This window comes from Argentina silus, assembly GCF_951799395.1.
Source record: "Argentina silus genome assembly, chromosome: 4".
NCBI lineage: Eukaryota > Metazoa > Chordata > Actinopteri > Argentiniformes > Argentinidae > Argentina > Argentina silus.
In genome coordinates, this window is record NC_139658.1 from 23,609,123 (window position 1) to 23,634,225 (window position 25,103).

The 25,103-nt window shown below is 43.0% G+C and overlaps 4 protein-coding genes and 2 pseudogenes across 6 annotated transcripts; 3 read left to right on the forward strand and 3 right to left on the reverse strand.

Moving 5' to 3' along the window:
- Window positions 1–2,854: 2,854 nt before the first annotated feature.
- On the reverse strand, window positions 2,855–3,484 carry LOC310803590 (transcription factor HES-5-like; the record flags this gene model as incomplete). The annotated part of the gene is made up of 2 exons (XM_083668429.1): window positions 2,855–3,295; window positions 3,416–3,484. The coding sequence occupies 2 exons, from the start codon at window positions 3,482–3,484 to the stop codon at window positions 2,855–2,857; spliced, it is 510 nt and encodes a 169-aa protein (XP_083524555.1).
- Window positions 3,485–3,689: 205 nt separating this feature from the next.
- On the forward strand, window positions 3,690–5,848 carry LOC310803696 (transcription factor HES-5-like; the record flags this gene model as incomplete). Its single annotated transcript, XM_083668549.1, has 2 exons — window positions 3,690–3,749; window positions 5,429–5,848. The coding sequence occupies 2 exons, from the start codon at window positions 3,690–3,692 to the stop codon at window positions 5,846–5,848; spliced, it is 480 nt and encodes a 159-aa protein (XP_083524675.1).
- A 2,063-nt stretch (window positions 5,849–7,911) lies between these two features.
- Window positions 7,912–8,584, reverse strand: LOC310804153 (transcription factor HES-5-like; the record flags this gene model as incomplete). The annotated part of the gene is made up of 2 exons (XM_083669269.1): window positions 7,912–8,343; window positions 8,459–8,584. The coding sequence occupies 2 exons, from the start codon at window positions 8,582–8,584 to the stop codon at window positions 7,912–7,914; spliced, it is 558 nt and encodes a 185-aa protein (XP_083525395.1).
- Window positions 8,585–12,367: 3,783 nt separating this feature from the next.
- Window positions 12,368–12,977, reverse strand: LOC310803909 (transcription factor HES-5-like; the record flags this gene model as incomplete). The annotated part of the gene is made up of 2 exons (XM_083668868.1): window positions 12,368–12,799; window positions 12,915–12,977. The coding sequence occupies 2 exons, from the start codon at window positions 12,975–12,977 to the stop codon at window positions 12,368–12,370; spliced, it is 495 nt and encodes a 164-aa protein (XP_083524994.1).
- Window positions 12,978–18,357: 5,380 nt separating this feature from the next.
- LOC310803341 lies at window positions 18,358–19,015 on the forward strand (annotated as a pseudogene). The gene is made up of 2 exons: window positions 18,358–18,608; window positions 18,722–19,015. The product of its transcript is annotated as an uncharacterized misc_RNA (transcript).
- A 4,680-nt stretch (window positions 19,016–23,695) lies between these two features.
- Window positions 23,696–24,490, forward strand: LOC310803301 (transcription factor HES-5-like; annotated as a pseudogene). Its single transcript has 2 exons — window positions 23,696–23,946; window positions 24,062–24,490. The product of its transcript is annotated as a transcription factor HES-5-like (transcript).
- The last annotated feature ends 613 nt before the right edge of the window (window positions 24,491–25,103 follow it).

Below are 25,103 nucleotides of genomic sequence, written 5' to 3' on the forward strand. Positions count from 1 at the left end.
AGAGAGAGAGAGGGGGGGGGGGCCGGGGCGTGCATGGCCTGGGGGGTAGATCCGCAGTCGCTGAGGCTGGAAGAGGGAGTGTGCCGTGCAGAGTCTCACGTGTGTGTGTGTGTGTGTGTGTGTGTGCACGTGTGTGTATGTGTGCACGTGTGTGTGTGCGTGGGTGTGCGTGGGTGTGTGTGTGCATGTGTGTGCACGTGTGTGTGCGTGTGCGTGTGTGTGTGCGTGTGTGTGTGCGTGTGTGTGTGTGTGTGTGTGTGTGCGCGTGTGTGTGTGTGTGCGTGTGTGTGTGTGCTCAAGGTGTGTTTATAAGCCGGTAAGCCATCACCTGGGAGAGCAGACTTGCTCCCCAGACTGACACCTGCTTGCGGAGAGCCAGGCTTTCCCACGCTGGATACATGGATACACCGCAGCACTCAGATCTTCACAGGAGCTCAACCCTCATTAAGATGCTGGGTCACTTAGTCAATCCGTTCACTCGTCATATAAATGAAGGCACACTCTTTTTTTAGTGTGGATGAAAGAAAATACACACAAAATGAACGGTCAGATCCTAAAAAAGAATTTATAGAATAAATCAGGTGACATTTAAATGGTATAGAGTCTATAATAGTATAGAGTCTATGAAAAGATTTACTATCATTTCTAATAGAAATAAAAAAATAAATGTAAATAAAAACATATCCAAACCCCTCCCCCAGATTGATTCACTTTTTGTGAAGAAAAAATTAAATTGTATTTGATAATGAAGAACGGCATGTTGATTAAATGAATTAGGTGGTTTTCCCTCCAGGGACCGATTTGAAGGGGAGGGCAGGGGAGGGGAGGGCAGGGGAGGGGAGGGGAGGGGAGGGGAGATGAGGGGGGGAGGGGAGGAGAGGGGGGAGAGGAGGGGAGGTGAGGGGGGGAGGGGAGGGGAGAGGAGGAGAAGGAGGGGTACAGGGTGGTGGTGGTGGGAGGGGAGAGGAGGGGAGGTGAGGGGAAATGAGGGGGGGGAGGGGAGATGAGGGGGGGAGGGGAGGAGAGGGGGGGAGAGGAGGGGAGGAGAGGGAGGGGTACAGGGTGGTGGTGGTGGTGGGCGGTCAGGATTTTCACCAGCATGCCCTGAGGATAACTTAGCACGGCACACTTCCTTTGTCCCGGCGATGAAAGGGGAGAATGAAACTGGAGTGTGGGAAAGGCGAGGAGAGGCAGGCCCCACACAGGATGAACCCCGCGCTGCCGCACAGCCGCACAGCCGCGGAGCGCCTCCGATCACCAGCTGGTGGATGAAACAGGACCTGACAGAGCCCCCTGGACAACGCTAGCCTGGGGCTTACTTCACAAAGCACAAGACAGGCGCGCTGGACCTGGACACACTCTTACACGTAGATGCACTAAACTACACACTCACAGGCACTCACACACACACACACACACACACACACACACACTTACACACACACCCACTCACTCACACGTACATATACTAAACTACACACACACAAACACACACACACTCACACATACATATACTAGACTACACACACATACACACACACACACACACACACACACACACACTCACACACTCACACACACACACACACACACACACACACACACACACACGTACATATACTAAACTACACACACGCACACACACACACACTCACAGGCACTGGCGTACATGTGTGTATCACGAGAAGTCATACCTGTGTGTGTGTACACACGACATGGCCAGAATTTGATATTCAGAAACAACGCCCCCCCCCCCCCTTATCCCCCTTACCCCCCCCCCCCCCCCCTTATGCCCCAATGAGGGTGACATGACAAACAAGCTGTGAGTGGATAACATCATGAATAACTGATTCAACAAATCTTGCCCTAATGATTCATTATCTACCTTTAACATCTTATGGTTTTCAATGTGCTCATTTAGAAACCGACTCAAAATGGCTGATTATAATTCCAGATCAGTATTAGGGTGTCGTTATCTTAACTGACTTATTGACTGTCGGCTTTAAGTGAAGTGTAAATCTTAACTTTGTTTTACAAATCCAAAGTTATACTCCATCTCTTTTAACTAGAGGAGTGTCCATGTTGTAATTGATTGTAAACTGACTTCGGAATTGATCTGAAATTAATGAATTGAATTATGTTTGTAATTTGAATGTACATTTACGATCTGTTTCATGTTTGTACACAGGGCTTCTCTGGAAAAGAGACCAGTAGGACCTCCCCCTGCCTAAATAAAGGTTTAATAATAATAAAAAATATATATATTTTAACAGAGCCGGTTAAACTTATAGGCTGTTAAGCAATCTATAACACAATGTGACTTGAGTAATAAAGAAACAATCAATTATCAAGATTTGCATTTCAAAATCATTTTTATTTCAACAAGTGCATATATGTTTTGTGTCAAATTTGACATTCACACACAGAAACTCATCATGTACAGTCAGTTCCTTTACAAAAGGTAACATAATCTGATTTACTTCTCATAAAAACACATGCGAGAATTGTTCTCCAATAAGTACTTAGCATTATAAATGCATTCAAGCGTATTTTCATCATCAACATACAGTTTCGACTCCATGGGAGTCGTGTGGCTCCACAGGAGGCCAACAGAGTGCAGTACTTCTACTTACAAAGCAGATATTTCAACAGATATTCCTCCTCTTTTACAGGAGAAACAACACAGTAACAGCCGCTACACAGCGCTTGTATCAACACTGGAAGTAGAAACTTCCTACATCATGAAAGATGGCTAACAGCCATCCGGTTTGAGAGAGAGAGTCTTTGCCAGCGGCTCTACCAGGGCCTCCAGACTGGTCTGGGCTCTACCAGGGCCTCCAGACTGGTCTGGGCTCTACCAGGGCCTCCAGACTGGTCTGGGGCCACTGGTGCCCTGCTTGACTGGGCCCTGGCCGTGGTGCTGGGAGGAGGAGGAGAGGGGAGAGGCGGGGCAGACTTCCCGGGCGGCTCTCTGGGCGCCGTGGGAGCTCTGGAGGTGCTGGAGCGCCACGTCCTTCAGGGAGTTGGCGGACAGGAAGTGCAGGGTCTGGCTCCAGCACTGGGAGTAGCCGTTGCTGTGGGCGCCCTGAGGGGAGGCGGGGCTCTGCGGGGAGGCGGGGCTCTGAGGCTGCAGCTGCTGCTTCATGAACATCACCGTCATCTCCAGGATGTCAGCCTTCTCCAGCTTGGCGTTGGGGTCCTGCTTCTGGAACTCCCTCTCCAGAAGGGCCTTGAGCTGCTCTATGCAGCTGTTGATGCGATCACGACGCATCTTCTCCACAACTGGTTTCCTCAGCTGTTGAGAAAAAAGAGGCAGATCTGTCAGTTCTATGTCCTTTGAGTTCAATCCGTGAAGGAAATAATTCAATTCATTAAACAATCGACAACACAAAAACCGATTGGGAACAGAACTTACTTTGTGTTTGTCTTTGGTAGAGAGCATTGAGTTGTCGGCTGAGTCTCTGGTGTAGCAGGTAGGAGCCATTCTGGTAGGGAGAGTGTTGCTTCTCTGAGGAAGGCGAGTGAGTTGTGAGCTGAGAGAGGAGCCAGCTCCCCTATTTATAGGAGGACATTAGCATTACAAAGCCATGAGTCCCAGGCAGGATTAGCTTTCCCACACTCCCAGGCCAGTGGGCGAGGCGGACACAACAATGGGAGAGGCATCAATTATCTCATGGTTAACTGGCCTCATGGCCTCCACAGAGGGAAGGCTGCTGCAGCTCTCAGAGGCCCAGACTGAACACAAGCAGGTCGTTACTCTTTTATTACCTGGGAACATCCCCTCTCTCTCTGATCAGGCCTCTGCAGATGGGCCGTGGGGGAGACAGGGGACTTGATAAGGCACTAAAGGCATAAAGATAAGGTGCAGCACACTTCACATGGTAGAGACCAGCCACACAGCGCAGATGGTCGCTTCAGAGGGAAATAGGAAAGACAAAAAAATAACAAAGATGCTGAAAAATAAAAAAGTAAATACACATTTTATTCATAGTAACAGTGTATATCAACATGTCTGAAAAACGGAATATTCCTCCTTCAACACCTCTTGCTCTGCCAGTGGGGAAGGCACACTTCTCCCCCCTCTCTCTCTCTCTCTGTCTCTCTCTCTCTCTTCTTCCAGTCTCTCTCTCTCTCTCTCTCTCTCTCTCTCTCTCTCTCTCTCTCTCTCTCTCTCTTCTTCCAGTCTCTCTCTCTCTCTCTCTCTCTCTCTCTCTCTCTCTCTCTCTCTGACACTGACAGCATGGCTGAAAATGTAGGAAAGTTGGCTTTCAGAGACTTGACAAAACTATGTCTCACATGTCAACTTTGTTTACCAGCTACTGAAAAGAAAGATGACTCTTAACCACTGCTACAGTAGTTAGAACTTCATTTGAACTACAGCCATGACATCAGTTCAGTTTGTCATGCATAAGTGCACCCTTATTTCACAAGCTTAGGATAATAGGATATTCCTATTAAAATATGTTGAGAAATATCTGTTTAATGTGTCCATGCTTATTTGAACAAATACGTTCTGTGTTTTATGGAATGCTCCTGTGTACAAATGAGAACTTATTCTAAAGTGATCTGAATACTGAATACATTGAGTCACTTCTGACAACTTCTGTCACTTCTGTCACTTCTGACAACTGGCTCGAGCGACACAGCCTACCGGAAATGTATATGAGGTGACCACCTGTAGAGCAGCGCGTGGATCTAAGTTTATGACCTGTTTGGACCGACACCAAGCAAAGGTACATTTGTCTCTGATGTTCATGGAAACGTGTGCCATATTATTTTGTCCCCCCCCCCTCCCCCCTCCCTCAGCATATGGGCACGATCAAAGTCCCCACTAAGAAAAGGCCACCTCTTTTTGACACTGTTATAAATGTATAAATGTAAAGTGTGGTCTCGTGGACGGTGGTACGGCGCCTGGGTAGGTGAGACCAGGAGCACGCTCCTCGGTGGCACCGCGTCACGCGTCTGTCTCAACCGTGACAGCGGAAGCTGGAAAAGGGGAGTCGTGCATTCGTCACGGGGGAGATCGGAGGAGGTGGTCGCCAAGTGTTTGTTGTTGAACTTTTATTGCGGTCTCTGGGGTTGGCTGTGGAGTGTGGGAAAGTCTCAGGTGTCGAAACCCCACGCGTTTGGATTGGCAGCGTGTATAAATACGCCTTCAGGACATTCTTAGGTAGATCTGTTACTGGACGTTGACAACGAACACATCTTGAGCTGGTTGAGAATCATCAACTACTTTTCGTTTCTCATGGCTCCTTCTACTCAAAGCAGTGATACTGCTGTTGTGAATTCATCATGTGGATATACCCATAAGGTAAGTTAGATCAACCTTAGAAGCCTACATAGAACAAATCAGATAGTTTTGGAAAATTCATGATCTGTATTGTTTGATTACAATCAACTAATCAATGTTTTGTCTTTCCTTATCCAGTTGCGGAAACTTACCGTGGAGAAGGTGCGGAGAGACCGTATCAACACCAGCATTGAGCAGCTAAGGACAATTCTCCACAGAGGGAAAAGGTGCGACCAGTCCTCTACAAAACTGGAGAAAGCCGACATTTTGGAGATGGCAGTGGGTTTCCTACGGGAGAGGACCATTGGCAGCGTTGTGCCCTGCCACTCCGAGTCCGCGGGCTTCTCCCAGTGTCTGCAAGAGACTCTCCGGCATCTGTCCCTTCACGTCCCCCTGCAGTCAGCGGAGAGGGAGGAGATCAAACGCTTCTACGTGCTCCAGAGAACGGCCCTCCAGCGGCGCATGTCAGGTGAACTAGACGGACGGACAGCTGCAGTGAAGCGGTCATCATCCGGCTCCTCGCCGCGGTCACAAGGCTCCTTGTGGAGACCGTGGTAGTAGCCTAGTATGGACAGTGATTACTGTTATCACAAGACTGTGGACTAGCCTATACCCAGTATTCTCTACTTGGGTCTGTTCCGCTCAACCAACAACGTATGCATATTGTCTTTGACGTGGCATGATTACCATGTTATTTGATTAGAGACGTTCCTTAGTTGTGCAATATTTGCACATATTTTAGCACATGTTTTATTTTGATGTGCAAGCCTTCCCAAGAAGTTGTCTACAGTGTATGGCAAATGTTAGGCCGACTTTCCCCCCCCCCTCCCCTTCTCTCTCTCTCTCTCTCTCTCTTTCTCTGACACTGACAGGAGGGCTGAACATTTCGGAAAGTTGGCTTTCATTGTGGTGTATATCATATTATTCTAATCATGTTTATTTTTATATTATTGTGACCATGTATTAAACATTCCCTATGATTATTTCTTAAAACCTCTGGCTATGTGTTGTTTTGACCGTTCTCTCACCGGCACTTCACTGACTAACAGTCGAACATGTAGTGAGGATTAAGTTGATTTCAGATCAGTCAGTAATGCAGTCCGAATGATTTCGTAGCTTTCGTAGAATTTCGTACGGTGCTTCAGCACCATGGACCAAGCTGCCAGCAACTAGTTGCACGACTAGGCACGTATTGGTATGACATAGTACGCATTAAGCTTACTTAATCGGTCTCATCATCTATAAGCACTGCGCTGTTGATAAAACGTGATACTATTATATTAATTGTAAGAGTGAAGGCCAAAATAATTGGATAAGACACTTAAAGTAGGCCTATGCCTATAGTCCTATATGAGGGTCAATAGCCTACAACATCAATCCATCACATTGGTATGGAGCCTATATCCTGTATGTGATAGAGAATCATTCACAATGAATACTGATGAACATGTATTGATTCAGTGTGGCATAATAATAGCAGCGTTATGCATCCGTCATGATTTCCTGCACTTGAATACTCTTTAAAGCCACATAATGTGAAACCTCTGAGATGTTATTGGGTTTCAAATAAAGGGAGAAGTATGTATGTAAAAAGACAAGTGAAATAATGAACAAGCACATATCATTTCATTTGATTGTTTTTTTCATTTATTGCAGCTCAAAGACTCAATGAGTCACATCATTCAACATCACACCTTAAATCAAGGTGAATAATTCAGTGATGAAACATCACAACCAGAACTTGGACACAAATCCAAGACATCTGATACTCCAACTGAGTACAGGAACACACATTTACTGTCTTTACAAAAGACACATAGAGATGTTTAAGATAAACAATTTTACATTGAGAGAAAGTTATTTTCTCCATTCACAGCCGACACATTATTTAACAAATGTGAATCTTATTTTCACAGAAAATATGAAACAGAAAGTCTGAAGGTTGACATCAAAATACATCACATCACAGAGTAATGATAACAAGTAAGACACCCAGTATGGGCAAATATTACTCATGGAAGAACAGTAATAATACTGATGTCTGAGTTTGTCAATATCAAATGCATGTTAAAACACATGCAAAATGCTCAATAGAAAGTCAATATGACCATATCACTACAAAAAATGTAGCGGTAACAACAAGAAGTGTTCCTAATAGAGGATAAGTATTGATCAATAAGAAGTGATCTTAATAATAACAAGTATTGATCTTAAAACAGATCATTAATTGTAAATCACAGAGTGATTGTAGATATAATGCCCATTATGGGTATCCTCATGGATGACCATTAGAAGCTGTTGATCTCATTGTACATAATCAATCGACACATGCTTCACAGAACATGGTATGAGAGATCAGTTGTACAACATCTTTACATTTTAAAACAAATGTATTGATGATAAATCATAATAATTTATGATAATTTTCCTAGAAAAAGGTATCTTCACTTCTTCTGGACAGCTAACAAGTGCCAATGCATGGCATTAAAGTAATAAAAAAAAACTCCTGTACACACAAGAGCTCTTTCTTCACTTGTCAATATTACTGTCCATGACGCTTAATCTTAGACCAACATGGTCAATTATTTTTGTCTGAGAGTGGATCTCCAGTCTGTAGGACTCTACCAGGGCCTCCAGAGGGCGCTGTTGACTGGACTCTTCTCTTTACTGATGCCGTGCTGGGCTGGGGAGCTCAGCTGAGGCAGGTCACTCTCCCTCCTGTTCTTATCAGAGGATGGCTGCAGGCTCTGGAAGTGGCTCAGAAGTCTTCTCTGGGACTGTGTGTTCACCTCATCCTTGGACAGGAAGTGGACCATCTCTTGGACACACCTGGAGTAACCCTGATTGGCAGCTTCTGAGCAGGAGGAGGAACTCACTGGCTTGGACTGAAGTTGTTGTCTCAGGTAGCAAACTGTCATCTCCAGGATGTCGGCTTTCTCCAGCTTGGAGTCAGACTGCTGGTTGAGGATCTCTGGACCCAGGAGAGACTTGAGCTGCTCAATGCTGCTGTTGATACGATCTCTCCGTAACTTTTCCACCACTGGCTTTCTTAGCTGCAGAAAGAAAAGAGGGATCATTAATAACATATTCTGAAACATTTCATAAACAAAGCAAAGTGATAGTAAGTCATATTGCATGAACTTTCAGGAATTTGAAACTTCAATTTACCTTGTGGGACAGAGTCAGGTGCTCCTTAGGGTAGGTCATTGCTGAAGTGATTGTAGGTGCCATGGCTGGATCTCTGTGCTGTATAGGTCTCTGTGTAGAGAGAATCTGATCTTCTACTGCCTTCATCCCTCCTATATATAGTCCTGAATCTGCATATGAATGTGTGGGTCTTGGTCTTGTTGGAGTTTCTCACAGTCTGTAGCCAATGGATGAGCTCGGAGAGAACAATGAGGAATGTGGAGCTGCCACATGCCCAATGCTCTTACTGCCGGGGGACAATGGCCATGTCTCAGGGGAGCAGGTGGAGGGGTGGGGGGTGATGGGGAGAGACCCACAGAGCGCTGTGTGGATCTGGGAAAGTGGTGACCCTGTAAAGAGAGCAGATCTGCTGCCTGATGTTGGGATCAATGACACTGACAGAGCACACGCTCATCATCACACGTGTGAGGCTGACACAGATTATATCAAAATGTACAGTGTGATTTAATCCCCAGATAATATTCTGCATGTATAGTGGAGCCTCCCTTTATGATTAATTTATTATTATGTCACATTTTATACCTTCATGGTGCGTTTGACCTCTGACAATGATGAATAACTCTGCAATGTATTTTTACATCTCCCCAAGTATTCACGATTTATAGTCATACTTCGTTTCACATTAGATTTTTTTATTTATTGATTATAACCCAACCCAAACTCATCGTCAGCATATCTGTCCAAAATAATAGGTGGGTGGAATGTGAGGATAGTGAGCCGTACGGTTCGATAATACATGGACATTCAGAGGTTGGTCAACATCAAGTGTCAGGAGTCTCTGAATTCTCTGGGACATGTTTGGACATGCAGTGACGTAACATACAGATGCAGCAGATGAAGCAGATGTGGTCTCTGTCTGCTGGCTGGTCGTCAGTGTGAGTAGAGAGCTGATCTGAGTTTCCCACACTGAGTCCTGTGTGCTGTGATCAATGCACCACAAAAGCCCCTCAAGACCCTGAATGGACCATTAGTGACGGCTACAGGCTCTCTGACCATCTGGAGGGAAAGACTTAAAGACACACTTAAGAAATAATATTCATCATACAAATGGAATTGTTGATTAAAAAAAAAGTTGGTGAACTATACTTAAAATAACTAAATTGTCTCTCAGAATATTTAGCTTTCTCCTGTTTTATACATTTTAATAGTTTGGGCATTGTAAATTGCCACAAAAAATAATCTCTCACCATAACAGATTAGGGAAGAGAGAAAATGCCTTCTAATCACATGGGTAAACCGAAGACCCTTTATTTAATAGTGATTGTATCCCCTTCCCAAAGTGTGCCCATTCCTAATTGAGACAATCAGGCGCTGGTGGGATTGAAGATGCTAATGGAACTGAACTGTGACTCTGCTCTCCAGAGCTTTCCCACACTTTTCCCATTGAGGGAGCTTCCACAAAACAATAGAAGTGTGCCTTTTGACATGCCAATTCGTCTCCACACAAGCAGTTCCCAGCAAGCCCCTGAGGGGTAAAGATCATTACTTAAATATTTCTGTTTAGAAACAAACAAACACTCACCAGAGAGAATGCATCCCGGATTTACGTGAGTTTGTGTATCACTCAAACAAATTGCATGTCTCAACTGAGCAATGCATTCTTCAGTATGAGAGAAAGAATTAATTAATATGATTTCACTTAAAATTATTAGTGGGACACACCTTACTTCAATAGGCACCTATATATGGTCTATAGATGTTTAAACTGTCAACAAACTACAGCATCTGAACTACAGCAACTACAGCATCAACTGCATCTCCGCTGATATCTAAGTGTTTGCTAGGGTTAGGTTTAGGACAGAGCTTTGGTTAGGATTCATGGACAGGTAGATTGACATCTAAGTGACAGGGACATTCCAATTCAAGTGTAAAGTGTGATAATAATCAGATAAAGGATACTTGATGGGATGAGTGTTCTGATCTGAGATGTGATTTCTGAAGGCATACTTGCAGTAGGGCTACTCACAGAATTTCATGTTTTGTGGATCAAATATTTCTTTTGTTGTCAGAATTTTCTTTGTCAGTTTACAAAATTGTAATATTCTAAAGATAAAACATGTACATTTTTCTGCTTATTTCTATCTCAATGACCCAAATCCTAGAATGATCAGGAATAGATCAGTGCATAGAGACCCAGAGCCCTCCTCTAACCTCTGCCGGTCCAGGGTAGAGGTCTGAATCTATTGTCCCAAAGGGGGTCTGTGAGTGAGTTTTCCTTGGTTTCCCACACTCTGTCCATTCACTGCTTTCAAAGGAGGAACAATAGAAGTGTGTCTTATTGCACATCACATTAGCTATGGAGGTGATGTCATTGTTGAGGAGGGACAGAAGCCTTAAACTGTTCGATGACATTCAGCAGTTTCTGACCAACATCTGGAATAACAAATGTACCATTAGCAGACAAAAAGTGGAAAAAAGTATTTAAATAGGTATACTCATGCATACAAATATATTTATTTAAAACAGATGCATCAATGAAAACAATACAGACTTCCCTCTATGGAGTTCAAATTCATTGATCATCATAATTCTGTAGGTGAAAATATTTCTTTTTTCACTTCTTTCAAATGTGCAGCATTAAAAGGAATGTCATGAACTCTGATATCATTACATAATTACAGTAAAATATGTATCAAACAAAGCTGTGTAACATTCAACAAGTTTGCTTACTTCAAAATACTACTAGTTTGTGATATCTCATATTCTGGATTTCTTTGTTGCTTAGTGGCAACACGTGAGCCTCATCAATAGTCATGTGGAAACATTGCTTGATTTACTGATTCAAGTTGATTCAATCAATTCATTTGAATCGTCTCCCCTCTTAGTTCTTAGTGTATTTGACTTAAGGATTAATTCTCATTCACTCATATTCATCATGCAACTGTGTTGAACATGTATGGAAGTAAAGGGATGGTTTGAAGTAAAGATCAAGACAACATGATTTCAGTTGATTGTTTTTTCAATTTATTTCACTTGACTCAATGAGTCACATTGTAGACTTGAACACCTTAATTTAAGGTGAATGATTCAAGGCAAATACAGTGATGAAACATCACAACCAGAACTTGGACACATCTCCAAGACATGATACTCTAACTGAGTACAGGATACACATTTACTGTCTTTACAAAAGACACATAGAGATGTTTAAGATAAACATTTGAGATTTAACATTGAGAAATAGCAGTTTTCTCCCTTCCTCAGAATACATTGTATTCAAATAAAGTGAAAAATGTTTTCACACAAAAACTAGCATCAAAATGAACAGTTTTGATTCTGAAACAGATCAGTTGATAGTTCATCACAGAGTGATGATAACAGGATTTACCCAGTATGGGCAGATAGTCCTCATGGAGGAACACCTTCACAATAAAGGTCAAGTTGATCAATATTCTCCTACATGTATCATAAAAGATACTTGATATAATATGTCAATATGACTTAATCACTCAACAATGTAGTACTAATGATCTACTCTCTTATAAATGTTGACCTTAACAGATCAGTCATAGAACACCTCAGAGAGATTTGAAGATATGATACCTATTTTGGGTAATAAAAGCTCAATAAAGCCATCGATCACATTGATCAATAATAAACACATCATTAAAACATGTTTCACAATTATCTCAAACACTTGTTACCATAGTAACACTTAAAAGTGTAGTGTTGATAAATATGATCATTTTCGTAGAAAATGTATCTGAACTGAGACTTCAAGACAACTGAAGTCTCATTCAAAATGGGACAATAAGAGGCTCCTGCAGAAGCAGAAGTGGAGGAAGAATTCTTCCTCATTAATGTCTCTGACTTTAGTAGACCAACATGGTCAATTGTGTTTGTCTGAGTGGATCTCCTGTCTGTAGGACTCTACCAGGGCCTCCAGAGGGCGCTGTTGACTGGACTCTTCTCTTTACTGATGCCGTGCTGGGCTGGGGAGCTCGGCTCAGGCAGGTCACTCTCCCTCATGTTCTCATCAGAGGATGGCTGCAGGCTCTGGAAGTGGCTCAGAAGTCTTCTCTGGGACTGTGTGTTCACCTCATCCTTGGACAGGAAGTGAACCATCTCTTGGACACACCTGGAGTAACCCTGATTGCCAGCTTCTGAACAGGAGGAGGAGCTCACTGGCTTGTACTGCTGCTGTCGTCTCAGGTAGCCAACTGTCATCTCCAGGATGTCGGCTTTCTCCAGCTTGGAGTCAGACTGCTGGTTGAGGATCTCTGGACCCAGGAGAGACTTGAGCTGCTCAATGCTGCTGTTGATACGATCTCTCCGTAACTTTTCCACCACTGGCTTTCTTAGCTGCAGAAAGAAAAGAGGGATCATTAATAACACATTCTGAAAGATTGCATAAACAAAGCAAAGTGATAGTAAATCTTATTGCATGAACTTTCAGGAATTTGAAACTTCAATTTACCTTGTGGGACAGAGTCAGGTGCTCCTTAGGGTAGGTCATTGCTGAAGTGATTGTAGGTGCCATGGCTGGATCTCTGTGCTGTATAGGTTTCTGTGTCGAGAGAATCTGATCTTCTACTGTCTTCATCCCTCCTATATATAGTCCTGAATCTGCATATGAATGTGTGGGTCTTGGTCTTGTTGGAGTTTCTCACAGTCTGTAGCCAATGGGTGAGCTTGGGGGGACAATGAGGAATGTGGAGCTGCTACATGCCCAATGCTCTTACTGCTGGGGGACAATGGCCATGTCTCAGGGGAGCAGGTGGAGGGGTGGAGGGGTGGGGGGGTGATGGGGAGAGACCCACAGAGCGCTGTGTGGATCTGGGAAAGTGGTGACCCTGTAAAGAGAGCAGATCTGCTGCCTGATGTTGGGATCAATGACACTGACAGAGCACACGCTCATCACCACAGCATACACGTGTGAGGCTGACATTCATCTTGAAATTGTATGACAAGCATCACGTTATACCAATACTCCAATACCAATATTTCATCTCTTTTACTTAAGCCCAATATCAGGCCATATAGCATAGTGCTAGTAAGACTTATTCCTATGAGATGGAGATACCGTCTTTGGTGTCCAGGTAGAGACTTTACAGCTCTGTCTGTCTGTCTGTCTGTCTGTCTGTCTGTCTGTCTGTCTGTCTGTCTGTCTGTCTATCTGTATGTCTGTCTGTCTGTCCCTTTGCTTGTCTGTCTGTCTGTCCCTTTGCCTGTCTGTCTGTCTCTCTGCCTGTCTGTCTGTCTGTCCGTCTATCTGCCTGCCTCCCTGTCTGCCACCCTGTCTGCCCCTCTGTCTGCCTGTGTGCTGCCTGCCTGCCTGCCTGTCTGTCTGTCTGTCTGTCTGTCTGTCTGACTGTATGCCTGCCTGCCTGTCTGTCTGTCTGTCTGTCTGTCTGTCTGATTGTCTGACTGTCTATCCGTCTAAAGTGTCATGTTTCCCAGACCCCCAGCAGCAGCAGCAGCAGCAGCAGCAGCAGCAGCAGCAGCACACTTCTCTCCTCTGAGCTCCCACAGCTGCCTGGCTCCCTCCCTGCCCAACGCAGACCATGCCCCAGTCACACGCCCCCTCTCTCTGGAGCTGGGAGCCACAGGGACACATAATCCCCCCCCCTCTCTCTTTCTCTGGAGCTGGGAGCCACAGGGACACATAACCCCCCCCCCCCTCCTCTCTCTGGAGCTGGGAGCCACAGGGACACATGGCTTCCCACACTCCTGTCTGCAGCCTGCTCAGCCCCTCACACAATAGAAGTGTGTCTGCTCCCACAAAGCCCCTCAGACTGTTCCCATGCAGGGAGAGAGGCTGGTTTATGGGCCAGTGTAACATTAGCACCCACAGGCTAACCATCTGGGCCAGTGATAACTCACTTCAGGGAGAGATACTTGGGGAAAGAACCAACTCAATTAAATATCCTAATTTCTTAAAAGTTTATTTTCTGCTTTCTGACAACAACAAGAAAAATCTGAATGAATGTAAAGGTCATTTTCAAGGCTGAATTCGATATTGTTTACAATTATTGGGGTATTGCAAATGTCTAATATAATGTTAGCTAAATCAAAGCATGACTAAACATATTAGACTGTTATTTGTTATTTACTTTTTTTCTTTATGCAATTGGCTGTCTACAGATGTCTTCAGACAGGTGATCCTAACAGATCATTCAAAGTTATATAATATCATATTATTTAGCAGTATATGTTATTTATTTATGTTAGTTATTCATTATTTATGTGATAAATGTTATTATCTATTTCAGTCATATGTACTGTAGTAGAAGCTACATCTATACTTGAAATAGATACTTTCCATTCGAGCAGATGTGCCAGAGCAAACTTCACTGTCTGTGCCTCAACTTGACGATGGGAACGTGATTCTTCCACACGGGCGCAGACACGTTCCCAGGGACTGACTTGTCCCAACCTCATTGGCATAAAGAACAACATCCCACCTGTCCTGTGTGGAGCCGGCTAATATATTCCCCCGACTATTGTCCCAAGCTGGGAGCCCTCTGATTGGCTCCAGGCCGTGAGACAGCGCACGAGGAGATGAATAAATAGAGAGTGTTGATTCAGAGCTTACCAGAAACGACACTCTGAACACACCCCGAGACCTGCAGCAGCACAGGAGGAGCAATCAACACAAAATCTCCACCTCCAGCGACGCAAAAGATCCAAGATCAAAGAACTCAACTTTTTTCAGGACAAGCTGCAAACCTCAAGACCAAAATCTGAAAATGTCAGCCTACTTGGACCTTGCTCTTCAGGACAGCATCAAGGAGCAGCAGTTTAGGTAAGCTCACGGAACATTGTTGTGAAATACTCCAGACCTGGATGTATAGTAACTGTTGTCAGGGTTACAGTGATAGGCAGTCACGTCTGTGAGAGGGAGAGATGTTAACGGTGTGTCCTTGTTTTCCTCTCAGGTGTAAACTCAACATGCTGGAGAGGAAGTGCTGCAGTGGCGTGGAGAAGCTGAAGACTGTGATCGGAGAACATCTCCACAACGGGATCCCTACTGCGGACCTCCTGGAGAAGGCTGTGTCCTTTTTCACACTGAGGAAGGCCTTGCTGTCACACAACGGCTACTCTAAATGTTCCAGGGACATCCTGCGTCTGTTCCCCGCTTCAGAGGAGGACCTAGCGCCACTCTGCCTCCAACAATGAACTGGAAAAGATGCTGAGACTCAGAGGTCGGAGGTCAGAGGTGACAGGACCTGCTGAGACCGACTCTGGCCACATTGTATTCTCTTCTGTCACACTGAGGACACTGCACTGGAACTGACTGAGGGACTTATGAAGATACAAATGTGGTTGGTTTTCTAACGTGTGAAAAGGTCCTTTGAGGTCTTTCAGATGAAGCCAACTTGTGTATAATTGCTAATATTATTGAAATGTTAAACCTTGAACATGGGAATGCATAGCATGCATTGTTATAAGCAGTTATACTGCTTTATTCTTTCTTTCTCTGAGAAAGTCACATGAGGATTTTGTGCTGAGATGGCACAATGTATGTTAATGCTGCCTGAAAAACCAGAGCAGGTTGCTCTGCCTGGACACCCCTGTCCTCAGAGTTTTAATGACAGAGTGCTGGCCACTCACACAAGGGGTCATCACTGCACCCTCGAAATTATTGAAGATATTGACATTGTTTCAGCCCACTTTTTTAGGGCAAGAGGCAATGTACTGTTTGAACCCTGCATGTCCTTTATTTAAAGGGTAAATGTTATAATTTTGTTTATCAAAGTATTTTGTTTAGATTTTTCTGAATGATTAATGGTGTCACGTGTATACCAACTTGCCTTAAATGTTTAATTCAAAAACTGAATAAATATTTTACTATGAAATCCTTCTTGTCCTATTGTTGTGTATTTGAACCTCAATCAGCAAACATTCCCGTCCCTCCCTTAGACACTACCAACTGATGCTATTCATGTTTGTTCTAATGCTTCACAAATAAACAAAGTAATTATTAGGTTATAAATGTGCAATTACCATTTTTCCATTTAATTATTAATTAAATACATGACCTGATACGCTTAGTTTTCCATTACCACCCAACTCTGTCTACCGATTCGGGGACATGCGTTGGTTGGAAGGATAGCTATACGTAAGAGTGTAGGAAATAGTTTCCCATCAAAGCTTCAGCCTTGTCTGGAACACAACCTTTCTGTCAGGCCGGTCATGGCTTTCAGCCCAGAAAGACTCATATGAAGAAACTCATAGGAGAAAGTTCAAGGTGTATAGCTCTGGAAAACTTATTATGTAGGGCACATACAGTATGTAGCCATGGCAATAGAATATTTATATTTAGGCTTTTGCTTATACAGTATTTAATTCAACAATGTACTGAATTGAACATATTCTGTTGTGGCTCATGCCAAACTTAATTCAATTAAATTCAAAGAACGTCATTGCAATTACTTTGGGCACATAGGGTCGACAACAACAACAACAACAACAACAACAACAACAACAACAACAACGTTACAGCATACCACAACATATCCCAATAACACCTACACACACTAAAGGGATGGCATAAGAATATCCAAATAACTAATGTTCAACTTGCCGCTTCATTATGACATTGTTTATAATGGTTGCTCCAATATTGATGCACACTTATCAGGCAGCCATGTTTAAATGGAATAAAGCAAGCATCTCACCAGGCCCCCCTGGGGGGACAGGGTTTGTAAAGAGACAACATTAGCATCTTAAAAGGCACACGTCTATTGTTCAGAGGTATTTCTCTCAATGGGTAGGAAGTGTGGGAAAGCTCTGGAGAGCAGAGTCACAGTCCGTTCTCATAGGCCGCCATTAGCATAAAGGGTTAGCATAAACTAGCATAAATGTAAGCGCAAACTATCTCGGTGTCTCCATAGTCAATCAATAAAATGTTGTAGTGTAGTTTTGTGAAAATTTAAAAAAAAAAAAAAATGGTGGAAAAAGTGATAGAATTGGAGGTGCTAAAAAAGAGAGGGAAAATCAGCCTCACGTGGCTCTTTCCCTCCAGATGGTCAGAGGGCCTGTAGCCGTCACTAATGGTCCATTCAGGGTCCTGAGGGGCTTTTGTGGTGCATTGATCACAGCACACAGGACTCAGTGTGGGAAACTCAGATCAGCTCTCTACTCACACTGACGACCTGCCAGCAGACAGAGACCACATCTGCTTCACCTGGACTTGAACACTGTTGAGGAATCCTCTCCAATATCTTGATAAAGTAATAAAGTAGACAATGGAACACTATTGCAGGGTTCTCCTCCAGAATTAATGTCAATTTACACTTTATTCACACGTATTGCCTATTGTATACTTACGTCCTGATATTTGCACTGTTGAGAGGAAGCTTGCAAAGTAAGCATTTCATTGTACAATTTACATCGTAAATGTAGTAGTGTATCCTGTGCATATGGTCAATAAAATTTGACTTGACTTGACTTTGTGAATAATTTGAAAATCCAAATAGTAATGCAAATGGAATTATGCATCACTAAGTCTCACTGTTAGCACTATTGATTGTATGTTGGGTATTGTATTGTTACTACTCTTATATTGTATTCCTATCCTTGTATTTCACTGCACTGTTGAGAGGTAGCTCGTTAACAACATTTCATTGTACTGTTTACTGCTGTATCCTGTCCCCGTGATAAATAAACTTTGATGTGATTTGATTTGATTAATGCAGATGATTTGTGATCGTCTCACACGTGTATGCTGTGGTGATGAGCGTGTGCTCTGTCAGTGTCATTGATCCCAACATCAGGCAGCAGATCTGCTCTCTTTACAGGGTCACCACTTTCCCAGATCCACACAGCGCTCTGTGGGTCTCTCCCCATCACCCCCCACCCCTCCACCTGCTCCCCTGAGACATGGCCATTGTCCCCCAGCAGTAAGAGCATTGGGCATGTGGCAGCTCCACATTCCTCATTGTCCCCCCCAAGCTCACCCATTGGTTACAGACTGTGAGAAACTCCAACAAGACCAAGACCCACACATTCATATGCAGATTCAGGACTATATATAGGAGAGATGAAGACAGTAGAAGATCAGATTCTCTCGACACAGAAACCTATACAGCACAAAGATCCAGCCATGGCACCTACAATCACTTCAGCAATGACCTACCCTAAGGAGCACCTGACTCTGTCCCACAAGGTAAATTGAAGATTCAAATCTGTGACAACTGATGTGATTATTCATTTGCTTTATTCTTAGCACACTCAAGAATATGGAATATGTTATTAATGACTCCCCTTTTCTGTTTGCAGCTAAGAAAGCCAGTGGTGGAGAAGTTACGCAGAGATCGCATCAACAGCAGCATTGAGCAGCTCAAGTCTCTCCTGGGTCCAGAGATCCTCAACCAGCAGTCTGACTCCAAGCTGGAGAAAGCCGACATCCTGGAGATGACAGTTTGCTACCTGAGAGAGATGGTGCACTCCCTGTCCAAGGATGAGGTGAAGAACAGGAGGGAGAGTGACCTGCCTCAGCTGAGCTCCCCAGCCCAGCACAGCATCAGTAAAGAAAAGAGTCCAGTCAACAGCGCCCTCTGGAGGCCCTGGTAGAGTCCTACAGACTGGAACTCCACTCAGACAAAACAGACTTGACCATATTGGTCTACAAGTACTATAACGTCATGGACAGTAATATTCAAAAGTGAAGAAAGAGTTCTTCTGTATGAACAGAAGGTTTTTTTTTTAAAGTCAATGTGACATTGGCAACTAATGAATAAGTGGACATTCATTTTCTAAGAAAATGATCAAGACAGAAATTGTTCCATGTGGGCAAAACGTGATCCCATGTTTTGTTTAATAATGAGCAATAAGATCAACAGCTTGAATTCTCTTCTATGAGGACATTTGCCCATAATGGGTATCATACCTTCTTAAATCTGTCTAAGATTCTCTATAACTGATCTGTTTTAAGATCAATTTGATAACATGCTTAATTTGTTAACACTACATTTTTGTAGTGATAAGGCCATGTTTATATCATATTGTGCATCTTCTGTGAAGTTTGTATGAGTTATGCTTTAAATATTGATCAATGTTTGTTCTAACATCGCTGTTCCTCCATGAGGATTATCTACCCATACTGGGTATTATACCTGTTCTCATCACTCTGTGATGACCTTTTAAGTGATCTGTTTTAAGATCAAAATGTTAACCATTTCTGCAATTAGCTTCATGATTTTTCTGTGAAAACATCATGCAAAATATTTGTATCAAGCGTACATTGCAGAAGGGAGAGAACTGTTTTCTCTCAATGTGAAACTCTTGTTTATTTTAGACAGATTCTGTGTGTCTTTTATAAAGACAGTTGTTATATGTATATCCTAACATCAGTGAGAGTGTTATACACTGTATTTGAGATAAATGTCCAAGTTGTGGTTGTGATGTCTTATCCCTATATCTGCCTTGAATTAAGGTGCAAAAACATATGACTCATTGAGTCAGTTTGAATAAATACAAAAACAATCAAATGAAAATACCTTCTTGTGTTTTACTTTATTATTGTCTTCACTGTTCACTTCACTTCCGCCTCAATAATATTTAATTATTAGTTTATGAATGCAAAATAACAGCTGAATGCACAGAGAAGGTACAGTATATAGGTCTACAGTACCTCTGAGTAATTGACTCAAAATTTGTAAGATGAAGGAAAAACACATTTCCAGTTGCTCACACTTGTTTGAAATATTTCATTCATATCACACCTGTTTGATTCAGAAATACAATGTATTTCGACAAGTGATGATGTGTTTTATTTATGTCTTTATTTGCAAAACTAAATGCAGAGCGATTATTTATCATACATTTGAGATTTGATTTCCCAGCAGACATCAGTGATAAATCTGTTTAAAATACATTTATTTTCAGTACCGCCTTTCATAATACAGTTCTACAGTTGCATCTTATACATGTTTAAACTTATAAAATCCCTTAAATGTATAAAATCACCTAAACTTATAAAATCACTTAGAAATTATGTGATTCCAGAAATCCAGATATATTTGTATGCATGAGTATACCTATTTAAATAAATGTTTCCACTTTTTGTCTGCTAATGGTACATTTGTTATTCCAGATGTTGGTCAGAAACTGCTGAATGTCATCTAACAGTTTAGGGCTTCTGTGTCCCTCCTCAACAATGACATCACCTCCATAGCTAATGTGATGTGTAATCAGACACACTTCTATTGTTCCTCCTTTGAAAGCAGTGAATGGACAGAGTGTGGGAAACCAAGGAAAACTCACTCACAGACCCCCTTTGGGACAATAGATTCAGACCTCTACCCTGGACCGTCAGAAGGGGAGGGGGGGGGGGGGGGGATCTGGGTCTCTAAAACGAGACAGCTTCTAGTTGTATTTATACTAACATTTTGATCTGTTTTTTTGTTCAAGTCCACAAAGTTATATTTTAAAACCAAGTTAATGCATATTTTCATTTCTAACGTTATGTTAATTTCCCACTCTCTCTTCCTTCCATAACATCAATTGTAGGTTTAAGTCAAATCTTTGATTATCTATAACACTCCGAGCCTCATATTACATTAATTCTGTGCAGCGACCAGATTTGCAACTTGTCTGGAATAAAACCTGCTGTCTCAGAAGTGAGGTTTTAATCATCAACGTCTACGATTGAATATCATTGGATGTACAGTACATCACAGTATATATCTCAGTCAACATGATTTGCCTCCTATAAAGAACATTGATACACCTGTAAGCTGGATACCTTCAGCAGTCAGCATAGATCAAATACTATGTATTTCAAAGAAAAAAAAATTCCTGCATTCGCAACATGGAAATCTTAAATCACCCTCAACACTATTTTGCTCTCAACAATAATTTAAAAAAAATGAGTCTTAGTCTCAGTTTGAGTACACAAACACACTTACAGGCTGAACTCATTCACTCTAATAGTGAGTCTATACTTGTTTCTAAACAGAAATATTTAAGTAATGATCTTTACCCCTCAGGGGCTTGTACGGCGACGAGACGGCGTACAGAGAGGAGGTGAGAGTCCTGACATCTTGGTGCCAGGACAACAACCTCCAGCTCAACCTCAGCAAAACTAAGGAGCTGATCGTGGACTACAGGAAGCGGCAGGGAGCCGGGCACGCCCCTATCACCATCAACGGGACGGCAGTAGAGAGAGTCAGCAGATTCAAGTTCCTCGGGGTCCACATCTGCGAGGACCTGACCTGGACTCACCACACCGACGCCATCACAAAGACGGCAAGACAGCGGCTCTTCTTCCTCCGCAGGCTGCGGAGGTTCAACATGGACTCCAGGATACTCTGCAACTTCTACAGGTGCACCATAGAGAGTATCCTGACTGGCTGCATCACCGCCTGGTACGGCAGTTGCTCCGCCCTCAACCGTAAGACATTACAGAGGGTGGTGAAAGCTGCCCAGCACATTACCAGGACGGAGCTGCCATCCATGGAGGACCTCTACACTCAGCGCTGCAGGAAGAAGACTAACCGGATTATTAAAGACCCTCATCACCCCAGCAACAAACTGTTTCGGCTGCTCCCGTCTGGCAGACGCTACCGCAGCATCCGGTCTCGCACCACCAGACTCAGGGACAGTTTCATCCCACAGGCTATAAGACTGTTGAACTCCTGAGCTACTTAGCTCACCACAATGACACTTTAAACTATGCCACTTTATAACATGCCACTATAAAATGCCACTTTATACCAGTCGACATCTGGATAAAAACGTCTGTTTACATTTCACTTTTTACATTTACATTTATTTAGTTTTGTATTTAGGTAAATATTGTTATTGTTGTTGTTTCTTTATTTTTATTTTTATTATTTACACTTCTTATTGCACTGTTGGAGGAGCCCAAGACTTAAGAATTTCATTGCCAGCGATTGCTCTGTAACTGTTGTGCATATGACAATAAAACCATCTTGAATCTTGAATCTTGAATCTTGAATTGGGAACTGCTTGTGTGGAGATGAATTAGCATATCAAAAGGCACACTTCTATTGTTTAGTGGAAGCTCCCTCAATGGGAAAAGTGTGGGAAAGCTCTGGAGAGCAGAGTCACAGTTCAGTTCCATTAGCATCTTCAATCCCACCAGCGCCTGACTGTCAATTAGGAATGGGCACACTTTGGGAAGGGGATACAATCACTATTAAATAAAGGGACTACGGTTTACCCATGTGATTAGAAGGCATTTTCTCTCTTCCCTAATCTGTTATGGTAAGAGTTTTCTTCAGGCAATTTTCAGTGTCCAGACTGTCAAAATGTTTTAAGTTAACCATTTTGAGGGCCATTTGGCCATTTTAGATGCAATTAAATAAACACTTACAACATATATTAATGTGTCTTGTGAGTGTAAATGTGTATTTATCTTTCCGTAGTCTTTCGTGATAGAATTGGAGGCGAAAAAAGAGAGGGAAAACCAGCCAATTGCTGATCTTGCTGATCTTTCCCTCCAGATGGTCAGAGAGCCTGTAGCCGTCACTAATGGTCCATTCAGGGTCTTGAGGGGCTTTTGTGGTGCATTGATCACAGCACACAGGACTCAGTGTGGGAAACTCAGATCAGCTCTCTACTCACACTGACGACCAGCCAGCAGACAGAGACCACATCTGCTGCATCTGCTGCATCTGTATGTTACGTCACTGCATGTCCAAACATGTCCCAGCGAATTCAGAGACTCCTGACACTTGATGTTGACTAACCTCTGAATGTCCATGTATTATCGAACCGTACGGCTCACTATCCTCACATTCCACCCACCTATTATGTTGGACAGATATGCTGAAGATGAGTTTGGGTTGGGTTATAATCAATAAATAAAAAAATCTAATGTGAAACGAAGTATGACTATAAATCATGAATACTTGGGGAGATGTAAAAATACATTGCAGAGTTATTCATCATTGTCAGAGGTCAAACGCACCATGAAGGTATAAAATGTGACATAATAATAAATTAATCATAAAGGGAGGCTCCACTATACATGCAGAATATTATCTGGGGATTAAATCACACTGTACATTTTGATATAATCTGTGTCAGCCTCACACGTGTGATGATGAGCGTGTGCTCTGTCAGTGTCATTGATCCCAACATCAGGCAGCAGATCTGCTCTCTTTACAGGGTCACCACTTTCCCAGATCCACACAGCGCTCTGTGGGTCTCTCCCCATCACCCCCCACCCCTCCACCTGCTCCCCTGAGACATGGCCATTGTCCCCCAGCAGTAAGAGCATTGGGCATGTGGCAGCTCCACATTCCTCATTGTCCCCCCCAAGCTCACCCATTGGTTACAGACTGTGAGAAACTCCAACAAGACCAAGACCCACACATTCATATGCAGATTCAGGACTATATATAGGAGGGATGAAGGCAGTAGAAGATCAGATTCTCTCGACACAGAAACCTATACAGCACAGAGATCCAGCCATGGCACCTACAATCACTTCAGCAATGACCTACCCTAAGGAGCACCTGACTCTGTCCCACAAGGTAAATTGAAGTTTCAAATTGCTGAAAGTTCATGCAATAAGATTTACTATCACTTTGCTTTGTTTATGCAATCTTTCAGAATGTGTTATTAATGATCCCTCTTTTCTTTCTGCAGCTAAGAAAGCCAGTGGTGGAAAAGTTACGGAGAGATCGTATCAACAGCAGCATTGAGCAGCTCAAGTCTCTCCTGGGTCCAGAGATCCTCAACCAGCAGTCTGACTCCAAGCTGGAGAAAGCCGACATCCTGGAGATGACAGTTTGCTTCCTGAGACGACAGCAGCAATACCAGCCAGTGAGCTCCTCCTCCTGTTCAGAAGCTGCCAATCAGGGTTACTCCAGGTGTTTCCAAGAGATGGTGCACTTCCTGTCCAAGGATGAGGTGAACACACAGTCCCAGAGAAGACTTCTGAGCCACTTCCAGAGCCTGCAGCCGTCCTCTGATAAGAACAGGAGGGAGAGTGACCTGCCTGAGCCGAGCTCCCCAGCCCAGCACAGCAGTAAAGAGAAGAGTCCAGTCAACAGCGCCCTCTGGAGGCCCTGGTAGAGTCCTACAGACAGGAGATCCATTCAGACAAACACAATTGACCATGTTGGTCTACTAAAGTCAGAGACATTAATGAGGAAGAATTCTTCCTCCACTTCTGCTTCTGCAGGAGCCTCTTATTGTCCCATTTTGAATGAGACTTCAGTTGTCTTGAAGTCTCAGTTCAGATACATTTTCTACGAAAATGATCATATTTATCAACACTACACTTTTTAAGTGTTATTATGGCAACAGGTGTTTGAGATAATTGTGAAACATGTTTTAATGATGTGTTTATTATTGATCAATGTGATCGATGGCTTTATTGAGCTTTTATTACCCAAAATGGGTATCATATCTTCAAATCTCTCTGAGGTGTTCTATGACTGATCTGTTAAGGTCAACATTTATAAGAGAGTAGATCATTAGTACTACATTGTTGAGTGATTAAGTCATATTGACATATTATATCAAGTATCTTTTATGATACATGTAGGAGAATATTGATCAACTTGACCTTTATTGTGAAGGTGTTCCTCCATGAGGACTATCTGCCCATACTGGGTAAATCCTGTTATCATCACTCTGTGATGAACTATCAACTGATCTGTTTCAGGATCAAAACTGTTCATTT